The 12,107-nt window shown below is 46.9% G+C and overlaps 1 protein-coding gene across 7 annotated transcripts in view; it reads right to left on the bottom strand.

Annotated features, from left to right (window-relative positions):
- Positions 1–12,107, bottom strand: part of HDAC4 (histone deacetylase 4) — a 177,170-nt gene that overhangs the window by 30,751 nt on the left and 134,312 nt on the right. For all 7 annotated transcript variants that reach the window (XM_030276973.4, XM_030276977.4, XM_030276974.4 and 4 more), the window contains exons 13-16: positions 8,811–9,068; positions 7,375–7,561; positions 1,496–1,629; positions 100–220 (exon numbers count right to left, since the gene is read on the bottom strand). In XM_030276973.4, the coding sequence (XP_030132833.1) occupies positions 100–220; positions 1,496–1,629; positions 7,375–7,561; positions 8,811–9,068 (700 nt within the window). The remainder of the gene's footprint in view (positions 1–99; positions 221–1,495; positions 1,630–7,374; positions 7,562–8,810; positions 9,069–12,107) is intronic.

The following is a 12,107-nucleotide window of genomic DNA, read 5'->3' as shown; positions in this document are numbered from 1 at the left end:
GAGCTGGGAACAATCCTCTTGGAGGTGCATAAGGATGAAGGGAGCCCCAGCACCTCACCCAGAGGTCAGGAAGGGGGATTTCCCCTCAGGGAATGGTACCTAGAAGCTTCTTGCTGTCCAGTTTCTGCCTGTTCAGAGGGTTTGTGCCGTAGAGCAGCGTGTGGGCTTCCGAGTGAACTGTCTGCAGCTCCTCCAGCGTCGCCTTTCTGCCACGGATGCACTGGAAGGGGAAGGAAAAGGTTAGTGAAATCACTGGTGAAATGCCTGACTCTCTTTTTTGTTTCCTTAGCAAGCCATCAGGACAGACAACAAAACACTAAAATGGGTCCTGAGGTGGAAAACTTCAGGTTTTGGGTTAATCCCTTACTCGCAACATTTATTTGCTCAACATAGAACGGTCATCTTCAGATCCATTCAAGATAAAGAAGAAACCTTTAAGACAGGTGCTGGCAGGAGGTGGTGGGGATGAAGGAAAGGTGACCAGAGAGACAAGGGAGTGCATCCTGAAATGGCAGGGCAGAGCTTGAAGAAAGCCAGCAGGGAGTTAAGGCAGAAATTTACTATTTTTGGAAAAACATAAGAGTCTGGTGAGGCTGGAAGGCCCTCCTCACCAGTGGTCAGGAGGGAAACACAGCTGGAAAGCAGGCAAAGATCAACAACACTTCCCAACCAAGTACCAAGGTAAGCACAGAAATTAAGGAAAATAAATCTTCTTTAAGGAAATCAATAGGAAATTAAGGACAGTAATATTGCCTGGGATCTCACCGTCACAAACTTATACATTGGAGAATATCTCTAACACCCATTGAGGAGGCCAGGCAACTAGCAGTGAGGTTTATATGGCCCCAAACAATCCCAAAATTCGATTAAACGGTATCCACAGACAGGTTAGAAAAGGATAAACGAGGGCAGGACAGGGAAATTTAGGCAATGGCAATGCTGCCACCATGTGGATGTCTTATCTGATGGCTAGGGAACATTCCCAGTCTGATCCTGACATTGCTGAAATATTTATGCTCTGGGATTCAGCCCCCTCAGCTGCTCAAAGAATTGATGAGCACACACTTATACCCCCATTTATCACCACTGCTGTTAGTTGTAACTAATAACCATTCGTTAATTTTTACTATTAACCTGCATTCTTTCTGTTTAACATCTAAGGTTTTCTCTACATTTGCTTGCTCTTAAAATATATCAAATAAATCTAATTTAACCTCTTGCGATGGAATGGTGCTCAGTGCCTGCCTCCTACCCCCATTCCTTTTACAGCATAGCTTGACCATTACTTATTAAAGAGTACAAAAAAAAGTTATTAAACCACAGAAAAGCTGTTGCTTTTGCTGGAATAATTGGGAGGGATAACAAATGAGAGGATTACATCATATCTTGCTCTTTTTTTTGGCATAATAGCAATGTAATAATAAAAATAGTGTTGTAATAATATGAATAATACTAATAAAAGCAGCAATGTGGCCTTTTCTGGTGTTTCCCTTACCTCACACTTGCCCCGCAGCCCCGTCTCCTGGAGCCTGGACCAGATGCTCTGGATCCTGCCTGCGTGCTCGGGGTGGCTGTTGGTGTTTCCACAGGTGCACTGGTGCTTCAGCATCAAGGTGTCGTACACAAGCCCTGTGGCACAGGGGACAGAATTGTTCTCAGGTTAAAAAAAAACACCAAAAAATTGCCAGTTATAGGGAGTAAAAGTGTGTATTTTGCTCTATGGAGTCAGTGGTTCTAGCCCAAAACTGCGTTCGACTGGGAGCCACAGAGAACTGAAAACCCAGACCTACATCCAGCCTTTCCCATGGAAACCCTCAAGGGATATGAGAAAGAAATCAGTACCAAGATGTGAAATCAAATGCCAGGGGAAGCTGACACCTATGTGAGTGCAGAGGTGCGGGCACAGGAATGGGATCTGGGGCTTTTCCCCTGGTAGCCAAAACGCCTCCAGGCCTTGGGATCAAACCCAGAAGAACCCAGTCGTTCCTGGCTGTGTTTCACAAGCAGCTCGCCTTGAACTCCTCGAGGTTATTTGCTAATTGCAGTCATTAGCACCCACCTGGGCATCGTTACTGGGCACGGCAGGGAGGTGTTCAGCTGAGCAAGGGCAGCTAAATCCCCCTGCATTCCCAGGGATTTACAGCATGACAGCTGCGCAGGAGGCTTTGATTCATGCTCCAGAGTTGCCTGGGTACGATTTTGGAGGGGAAATTGGGATTCCACAGCCAATACTCCAACTGGAGGAAAACAACAGGTGCTCCCCAGTCATAGAAGACATTTAATAATTTCTCTCAAGCAAAAGACACGAAGTCAAATGTTTATATACATCTTTCCTTCAGCCACAAGCACCAGAAAGCAGAATAAAAGTGGTTGTTTTGGGATTTTTTCCCAATAAAAGGGTTTCTTGCAGAAGTATCTGTATGAAAGTTGGTCTATGGACTGGAGCCCCTCTGCTGGGAGGGCTGGGGGTGCTTACCTGGAGAAAAGAAAGCTCCAGGGAGAGTTCAGAGCCCCTTCCAGGGCCTAAAGGGGCTCCAGGAGAGCTGGAGAGGGACTGGGGACTATGGATGGAGGGACACAGGGAATGGCTTCCCACTGCCAGAGGGCAGGGATAGATGGAATTTTGGGAAGGAATTGTTCCCTGTGAGGATGGGCAGGCCCTGGCACAGGGTGCCCAGAGCAGCTGTGGCTGCCCCTGGATCCCTGGCAGTGTCCAAGACCAGGTTGGAATAGTCTGGGCTAGTGGAAGGTGTCCCTGTCCATGGCAGAGACTTAAAACCGGATAACCTGAAAGGTTATCCTTTCCACCCCAAGGTTTTCCATGATTTCTATGGAATGCAAAGGTCTAGATGACACTCCAAAGCCTCTGAAGGCAGCAGTGCCAGAAGCCAGTCCCAGCCCCAAATGTCCAGGGATGTGCATCCCAGCTGAGAGCATTCCAGGGAAATCCTGGCGAGCACACCCACAGCTGGATGAGTATTACCAGCTCAAGAATGGGCACACAGCACAACCTGGGAGCTCCAAGGGCTCGCAGGGAACCCTGAGAGCTCCTGCACGTTCCCAGGCCTGGCTGCAGCTGCAGTCCCACCTCCTGGCTGGGTGTGGGCACGTTGTGCCACTGGGAATCTTGGCTCCCCACTCTGGCCCCGGCACTCTGCAGCCTCAGGGGAGGTGTCTGGCAGCTCCTTGCTCTGCTGTAGGTGAGCGCACAGGGGAAAAACAGCCCCCAAAAGCCAAACCACGATGGGCTCCAGGGAGAGAACAGAGCCCTTGTAATTGGCTGCCCTCGGGTCAGCCGAAGTTCACTTGGAGGAGGTTGTGCTGAAAAGCTCTCTCAAGGTCTCACATGTTTGATTCACAGCATCAAACACCACCAGCAGCTGCTGGGCCAAGCCAAGCTCAGAATTCACCTGAGGAGAAGCTTTCACCCCGGTCTAAATTTAACTGAACTAGTTTAAAGTCTTAAACTAAAAGAAATTTAGATTGGATTCATGGAAGAAACTCTTCCCTGTGAGGGTGGTGAGGTCCTCGTTGTCCCATCCCTGGAAGTGCCCAAGGTCAGGCTGGACAGGGCTTGGAGCAGCCAGGGATACTCTGAGGTGTCCCTGCCCATGGAACTGGATCATCTTCAAAGTCCCTTCCAACCCAAACCGCTGAAGGAATCTATCCCACTCCAAACCTGGTGTTCACAGAACTTGGTTCATCAAAGGAGAAAGGAGAAACTTGGTTTCTCCTTTCCCAAGGATTCACTAATAACAGCAGTGTCAATCACTCATCATTTCTGTTTCCTAGAACACACACACACACACACACACACACACACACACACACACACACACACAGGGAAGCTCGGCAATTTAAGCTTAAAATACAAAACTACACTGGCTGTTACAAGTTAATTGAAGTGGTGCCGGAAGCAAGACTCTTTTCAGACATAAGAACAATAATTTTTAAAGGTCAGCACTAAAGCAAAACCAACTGGCTTTTCTTGGCAGAACAAACATATGATCTGAGGTTCAGATAATTATATTGCTCTGCACAGGAGAGAATAAATGCCTTCATCTGAAAGGAAAAACCCTTTAATGCAGAACATCAGAATAATTTGTGGACCATTTTTGCAGGAGATCAGAGACTGGATAATTGGAGCTATGCAAATTAATGGTCTAACCTGAGGATCCTTATTCAAGTGTGTAGAACAGGGCAGGCATGAGTATTCATTAAAGTCACAGGGGCTGCTGGAGCTAGAGAGGGCGAGTTCAAGGACCGGCTTTCTGGGAGGAAGGAAAATTAAATGTCATGCTTCGGGACATCAAGCTGATTGCTGGAAGGATCCAGGAAGGGCACAGCTCTCACTTTGATGTGGAGTAATGGACATCATGTTTGAGAGCTGCAGGATGCGGCTCTCTGCCCCGGACCTTCGAAGTCTCAGGTGCTGGTCACCAAGAGAGACAGGAAAATAAAATATACATCAACCCCAGAACTTCCAGCTGTCTGGAGCTAAGTCAGTCCAGGGAGAGCATCAGCTCTCTGTATTATTTCTATATAACATACCAAACATGAAAAGGAGGAACAATTCCTTTGTCTGTTGGACAATGATCTCTTAAGGACAATGATCACACATCCAGAGTGATCACGGTTGGCTTAATTAGGGCCATTCAATGAAGTTTTCTTCTTGCAGCTCTCTTACCAAACCATCATACCAATTCCTATCCTCATTCCTCTGCCTTAGGATCAGTCTCCAAAGCACTTATCAGCCAGATGGATTTTCCTCAGGAAAAAGAAGTCTGATGCACTTCAGCACTACTTGCTTTTGAAAAACACCCAAGACTTTAATTTCCTGCCTTCCAAAGAACAGCTCAATCCCGGTGATTAAGCTTTAGTATCCACCTCCAGAAACATAATCTCCGATATGCCACTGTGGACAACTCCAACAAAACATGAGGCAATTCAACTCACACACATGCTCAGCAGCTGAAATGCCTTTCCTCCCCTTCCTCCTGCTTTCATGCGCATGGCAGTGGGCTTTTTTTCCCTGCCTCTCCTATGCAGACAGTGCAGGCTAATTAAACCAGACCTAGGACTAGTTTTAGGACTAGTACAGAGGCCTTACCTTTATGCTTTGCACCTTAATTAGTGCCAGTCAATGCTTGATTTTATTATGTTTTTCCTTCTTCATTCATCCAGCATAAATGCAGAAATTAAAGGGAAAAGTCAAGCCATTGGAATCTTAACGTGGATAAATACTGTGAAAATGGTATTTTACAGGTGAACTACCTGCATTCTGCACATCAGCACTCTCTGCTGTGCTGGATAAAAGCCATGTGATATTCCACCTCTTATTTTTAGTTTATCAAACCCTGCCTCAGAGGAAAATAAATCCTGATACTGGAACAGCATCTTTTCCAAGCAGCACAGCTCTCAAATCTGCACTCTTACTGCTGCCTGCAATTTTGAATGAAATTCAGAGACACAGATCTGAGTCAAACATAGATCCTCTGGTAGGAAATGTTATTTATTGTTATGTTCAGAGTCTTGCATGTGATTGATTGGGCAGCTTCAATACCAGCAGAGGACGAGGAGGAGGGAAGAAAGAGAAGGAATGAATAATCCCTTCAAGCAGGGCCAGGCGTCCTTGTTTTTAAAGCCCCAAGGTTTGGGGTTAAGTGTATTAGAAGCTCAAGTTTCATCTTGAACTCTTTTGTCCCCCCTGAGCCAGGGGACATTTCCTTGCACCCTTGGCAAAAGCCAAAATCTTTTAATCTGGCCAGAACCAACTGCATTAGAAATGCAGTTCTGCTGAAATTCTGGGTTAAAAGTTAACAAGTAGGGACTTTAAAGGGCTGATTTGCAAAACTTGAGCCCTTTCCTGGGTTCTTCCAGAAGTGACAGCACATGCTTCCCATCCTGCCTGCAGCCAGAAGCTGAGGAGCACTGAACATGCCACTCTTACTACACCACCAGGGCCTGAAAATAAACCCAATTCACAGCACTGAACAGAGTGATGCAAAAAGTGTAGGTTAAAAATGGAATAAAAGCAGAAGTGAAAGGGAACTAACATTGTAAGTCGCTCTTATTTGGGCATTGTGGATTTCCCTCCTCCCCCTTTTCCATTTCCTTCTCCCAGGGAACACATCACGTTGCAAACTGTTCATTCACAAAGTAAATGTGAAGAGCTCGACATTTGGGGAAGAAGGCGGATTTCAAAATCAGTCCTCATCACCCAGCACAGGGCTTCAGGAGTTGCATGCAAAATCAACTTTGGGCTGTTGCTAAGGGCACTGAAAAAGCAGAAAGGATTTTGGAGTAGAAAAGTTGGCTGTCAGGATACAGGAAGAACAATTAAGTTTTTCGCTTTTAATCTTGGTGGGGAGATCACAGAATTCCAGGGTGGTTTGGGCTGGGAGAGACCTTAAAGCGCATTTTGTTCCGCCCCTGCCATTGGCAGGGACACTTTCCACTATCCCAGGCTGCTCCATCCTGGCTGTGAACACTTCCAAGGGACGGGGATCAACACCTATTCTGCACTTGTGCTTTCCACCATACAAATGCAGGATTGCACTCATAATTTTCCTCCACATGTAAGCAAACCTCCTTTGGGCTCTGTGTCTCCTCAAGACAAGTTGAAATCACCACCTCACCTCGTTTTTCCCAATCTGCAGGCATAGACTCCTGTGCAACAAGAGGAGGGGAGGCTGGCAGGGAGTCTGGAGCGGATAACTGATGGCATGAGATTATGGAGGGACTGGAGAAGGTGGAGGAAAGAGAGCCAGCATTGCATTTGGCACTCTGTCCTTCAGGAGCACTGGCTCTCCCTGCCTTGCCTCTAAATCAGCTCTGTCACACCCTGGGACTGGCTCTGTCTGCCCGGAGACACACAGCTCCAGGGCTGTGCTGTGTGCAGGGTATTTTTGCTCAGCAGAAGGGACAAGCAGGACAACAGGGATGACTCAGTCTGCCATCCTCAGGAAGGCAGGATGTTATGGAGTACCCAAATGGGGATGAGATGCAGAGCCCACGCTTATGGATTTGCAAGGATGGGGAAGAAAATCATAGAATCATCACCATGGAATGGTTTGGGTTGGGAAAGACCTTAAAGCTCACCTTGTGGGTAGGGCAGGGACACCTTTCACTATCCCACAGTGCCCCAAGCCCTGGGCCCTGGCATATCCCTAGACACTTCCAGGGATGGGGCTGGCACAGCTGTTCTGGGCAACCTTATAACCTTCAAAGGGAAGGATTTCCTTCCAGTATCCCATTTAACCCTATTCCCAGCCTAAAGCCATTCCCCCTTTTCCATGCCCTCACAGAACAGCTCAGGGTAAAATAAACCACTCACCAGAGCCCCCCACAGCCCAGAGCCCCCAAAAAGCTCACCTGTTGTGAACCTTGGCTTAGTGGGTGGCTCCTGCACGGACATGGGGAAGGTGGCCGAGGCGGGGGAGGACTGTGCCCGGGACAGGGGCCGGTGTCCCCCGAAGGACACGGGCATGCCAGCTGCCTCCAGCGACGCCTGGTAGTTCCTCAGCTGGTGAATCCGCTGCTGCTCCAGGAGCAGGGCTTGCTGTGGGCAAGAGAAGGAGACAGTTGCTGAAAGGTCCTTCCCAAAAGGGTTTTTGAAGGCTCTCAGGCTTGGACTCCTGTCCCTTGCATGCAGGCAAAGGAAGATGTGACGTTTCTAGGGCCAATTCAGACAGGCACAACACACAGAGCCCCAGCCTGAGCCTGGTGCACACTGACAAGGTCACTGCCAGGGGCAGCTCCATCCTCCCCCACAACTCCCTCATCTTCCTCCCCCTGTGCTCCCACCCCACTGCTCTGGGACATTTAACAGTGAAACAGTCCAGGCCATGGAACAAGTCCCCCTCAGCTAGATCCCAGCCTGGAGAGGAAGCTCTGAACTGGGGAACCAAAGAGCTGGTTCTCTGTGCAGCCACACCATCAGCTGGACAGGCTCCTGGTCAGAAGGGATGGCTGTTCCATCCTATTTCCTCTATAAATTCCCTCCTGCTTTGATGCAAAACAGTTGCAAAGGACATACTATTTTTAAAACTCCTGAGGTGTGACCATGGATTCAGGATTAAGGTGGAGAGGCTTCACCTTCAGAGGTACGGTATTACTGATAATTGTGCGTCATCAGCAACACAGAATTAGAAAATCCCAGGATGGTTTGGGCCTTAAAGCTCATCTCTGCCATCTGCAGGGACATCTTCCGCTATCTCAGGTTGCTCTAAGCCCCATCCAACCTGGGCTTGGACACTTCCAGGGATGAGGTGGCCGCAGCTTTCCTGGGCAAATGTAGCTCCTGAGCAACATCCCAATGACATTCCTGGAGGACATGGACCAGCACCATTACACTGTGCTCTCTTGTTATTTTATTTATCACCTGCAATCCACAAGCCTTGGGTGTTTTCCCTCAAAAGTGAGCCTGGCTGGAGGCTCCAGGATCTCTAATTCTCAAATAGGAACACCCTCCACTTGTCCCCTGTTCAGTCTTTCTCTGGTGAAATTAGTTTTAAATCATTAAACCAAAATGCAGTCTTCTGCTGGTGGCTAGTGCTCAGAAATGATAGGGTACACTTGATCTTCCCAAATAAACACCCATGGAAGTGGCTCAATGGCTCAGTAAACACAGTGACTGTGTTTTGTGCAGGTGATCCAGACCCCACTCCCTCGGGTTTGCCAGCTGGCAGGTGACTCCAGGGAAGGAATCACCTGATCTTACATCAGGTTCCTGTAAGGGCCAACCCTCGGGAGCTGGCTTCCCTCAGAGCAGCCCGAATCCACGTCTTACAACGACCCAAGTGCCAGACCTGGCGGAAGAGCAGCTCCTGCTCCGCCTGCCTCTGGCCAGACTCCAGCTCCTGCTGCGGCTCTGCCTCCTCCTCGTCGCTCTCGATGGGCTCCTGCTTGACCTGCACCACGCTGGCCAGCGCCGGGGGCTCCTTCTGGCCCGTGGCCCGCTCGCCATAGGGCTCCTCCAGCAGGGCCTGGTGCTCCCGCAGCTCCTCCTCCGTCTCCTCGGGGTGGCTCTCGTGCTGCCGCGCCGGCTCCGTGGGTTTGGAGATGATCTGCAAGAACCCCAAGCTATCTGAGAGCTGCTTCCCCCCACGTGGAAAGCTCACTCTGCTCTCCAGGCTCACGGGAAGGAGCAGTTCTGAGTTATTGTCTCACTCTCCAGGCCCACAACAATGCAGGGAAAGGTCAGGGTAACCTTGGCGTCAAGGGCTCTGAAATCCCGTGTCCCAAGTAATGACACCCCCTTATTTTCCACTTCATCTTCCCTCTGAAAGAGTAAGAGCCTCTTGTTCCTGCACGCCTCCAGATGCTACTCCATTCACAAACCCGCAGAGCAACCATCGAGATGTCTGACAATTAAACTCTGAAAGAATACAGGGGACACAAACCCTCCAACAGGGCTTTTGCTGCCTGTTTGCTCAACATCACCTCGAATCACTCCCTGAATTTTTCCATGAGGCTGAAATAATGATTACTTGAAAATCTGTACTGTTATGGAGCTGTTTAAGAGGAAACTCAGGACATGCAGCCGAGAGCAAACCTCAAGAGCAGCATTGTTCTAACCTGACCTTCCTAAACAGACACAGTAAACATCTCGGAAAGGAGCTCCTAAACCTAAAGGAACAATTTAATTTTCACTGTAATTCACTCAGAATTTTTTAAGTTCTTTGGCAAGATAAAACTCACAGTTCTCTGTCTCAGACTGCCTATGATTTTTATTTGGGATATAAAAAAAAACCCTAAATGTGACCTGTTAACTCCAGTGTAGGAAAACCAATCTACTTCCTCCCTTTCAAAGAGCACAGGCTGCCCCTGTTTCACAGGCTTATAAAGAAACTGCTGCACTTTGAAAGTTGTCAGGGCAAGGTTTAATGAGGATTAGGTCATCCGTATGGTAAGCAATATTGATTTTAAATCTAATAAAGCTAAATCAAAACATGGTTATTGAACACATGCAGGAGGAGGAACTATTTGTCAGTAACTTGCTCTTTGAAGAACAGTGGCTCCAATCTGGAATTAAGCCTTTTTTCCTCCCAAAAGCAGGAAGGAAGACTGCCATATAACCTAAGCAAGGCAGAAGGCAGGAATGGAGTTGAATCTAGCAAGGCACATGAAGAGGAGAGAGGAAAAGAAAAGAAATAAAAAGAAAAATAAAGAAAAGAGGAAGGCTAAGGAGATCCTGGTGCCACTGCTGAATGAAGGAAGGCACTTGGTGGCACATGAGATAAAATTAATACCATATTTAAGATAATCCTTCAGGATTCCCAGGAGTCTGACACCAGAGGAAAAGTCTCGAACACAGAAAATTTCACTTGGTGAAGGAATTGCCAGGTTTAGGTAACACTTAAACACTTAAAAGACCTGGATATCTTTAAGTCCATGGGACTCTCAAGTGTTGCACTCACAGGTGATGGGACAGGAGGCCATGAGCACAAATTAAAACCTATAAAATTCCTTCTGAACACAATAAAACTGTTGTTTTTTTTTTTTTCCTGTGAAGTTGGTCAAACACTTGAACAGGTTGTTCAGAGAGGTTCTGGAGTCTCCATCCTTGGAGATCCTTGGTCAACCTGTTAGAGGAGGGACACTGCCCGCAGTGACCTCAGGAGGTTCCTGCAAAGATTCAGGGGTCAAAACTCCCCAGGGAGTTTTGTGAGGTTCCTCCTGCCCCCACCCCAGTTTCATTCCTTATAATACACATTGAATAACCAAATGACATTAAGCTATAAGTTCTTCTACCGATTTTATTTAAGCCCTCTTAGGCTTGATGAATATTATCTGTTTTAAAGAGAATTAAATTATCACAAACCATTTGCTGCTTGGTTTTTTGGGTTTTTTTCCCTGCTTCGATCAAAGGTCTCAAGCTTTTGAACTTAATGCCTTTGAACTTCTGAACTGCACAAGGTAATTGCTGGGAAAAATAACTTACAGTGCCATTGTCATACCTAATAGGAATGAGAGGCAATGTAATTCCCTGGAAGTTTTAAATTATTCCTATTCCTTAAAAATGTAAGAATTAAATGACAACCACGGTGAAGGCTGAGAAGACCAAATGGTCAATGCCAAGGGCATTTCACACATTCTGTTGGCAAAGGCAACCTCTGCTCTGTCACCAGTTCCAGCTGTTGCAACCTTCCCTTAAAGGAAGATACTGCAGGGAAGACACATTCCACATAATCCATCTAATATCTGCATGCCAGGCCCATCCAAACTCCCTAAAAATCTTCAATTTGTGCAGTTTTATGAGCACGTGCTCATGCAACTTAAAATCTGAGGGAATAAAAGTGTGAGGGGCTGGCTGTAATGGTAGTATTGAGAATGCTTGTAAATATTGCTGAAATAGTAAGCACAAAGCACCATAAATAACCTCTCCATCCCTTAATTAGCTCTCTGGCTTCCTCTGCCACAAGGTTACTCCTTTGTTTTCATACCCAGTGGCCTCTGGCTGTCACAAGCACTGCCTCTCCAGCCTTGGGCAGATAACGACTTCACTCCAGAATAAATTACAGCTCTCTAGTCACAAGCAGTTTTAAAAGGCTCCATGCAGCTGGCAAGATTTCTCCTCCACAGCTTTGAAATACAAAGAACAGAAATTAAAAAAAAAAAAAAAGAAACAAAAAAGAAAACTAACAAAAAAAGAAAAACAAACAAACAAAAACAAACAAACAAAAAAAAAAACCACCAAAAAAAAAAAAAAAAGAAAAACACCAAAAATCCAAAACCAAACCCCAGAAAAAAACCAAAATATGAACTAAAAAAACCCACAGAAAAAAAAAAAAACCACATAGTAAATTCAGGTCATAAATACAGGGGAAACCAAAGAGTTCATCATTTTTCTGTGGAACATTTCGTGAGGGGAAAAAAAGCTGCATTTTTCGCTAGTGACATTTCAGCTGGCATTGGATTTGTCCAGTAGATGTGATAAACAGAACCACAGAATCAATAAGGCTGGGAAAGACCTCCAAGACCATCAAATCCAACGTCTGAGCATAGCCATGCCCATCACTCCATACCATCTTCTCCAGGACATCTTTCACCACAGTGGCAAGTTCCTGGGACGCTGAAGACCTTGAAGGTCCTACCAGCAGGTC

This window comes from Taeniopygia guttata, chromosome 7 (genome assembly GCF_048771995.1).
Source record: "Taeniopygia guttata chromosome 7, bTaeGut7.mat, whole genome shotgun sequence".
NCBI lineage: Eukaryota > Metazoa > Chordata > Aves > Passeriformes > Estrildidae > Taeniopygia > Taeniopygia guttata.
This window is presented reverse-complemented; position numbering and strand designations above follow the sequence as displayed.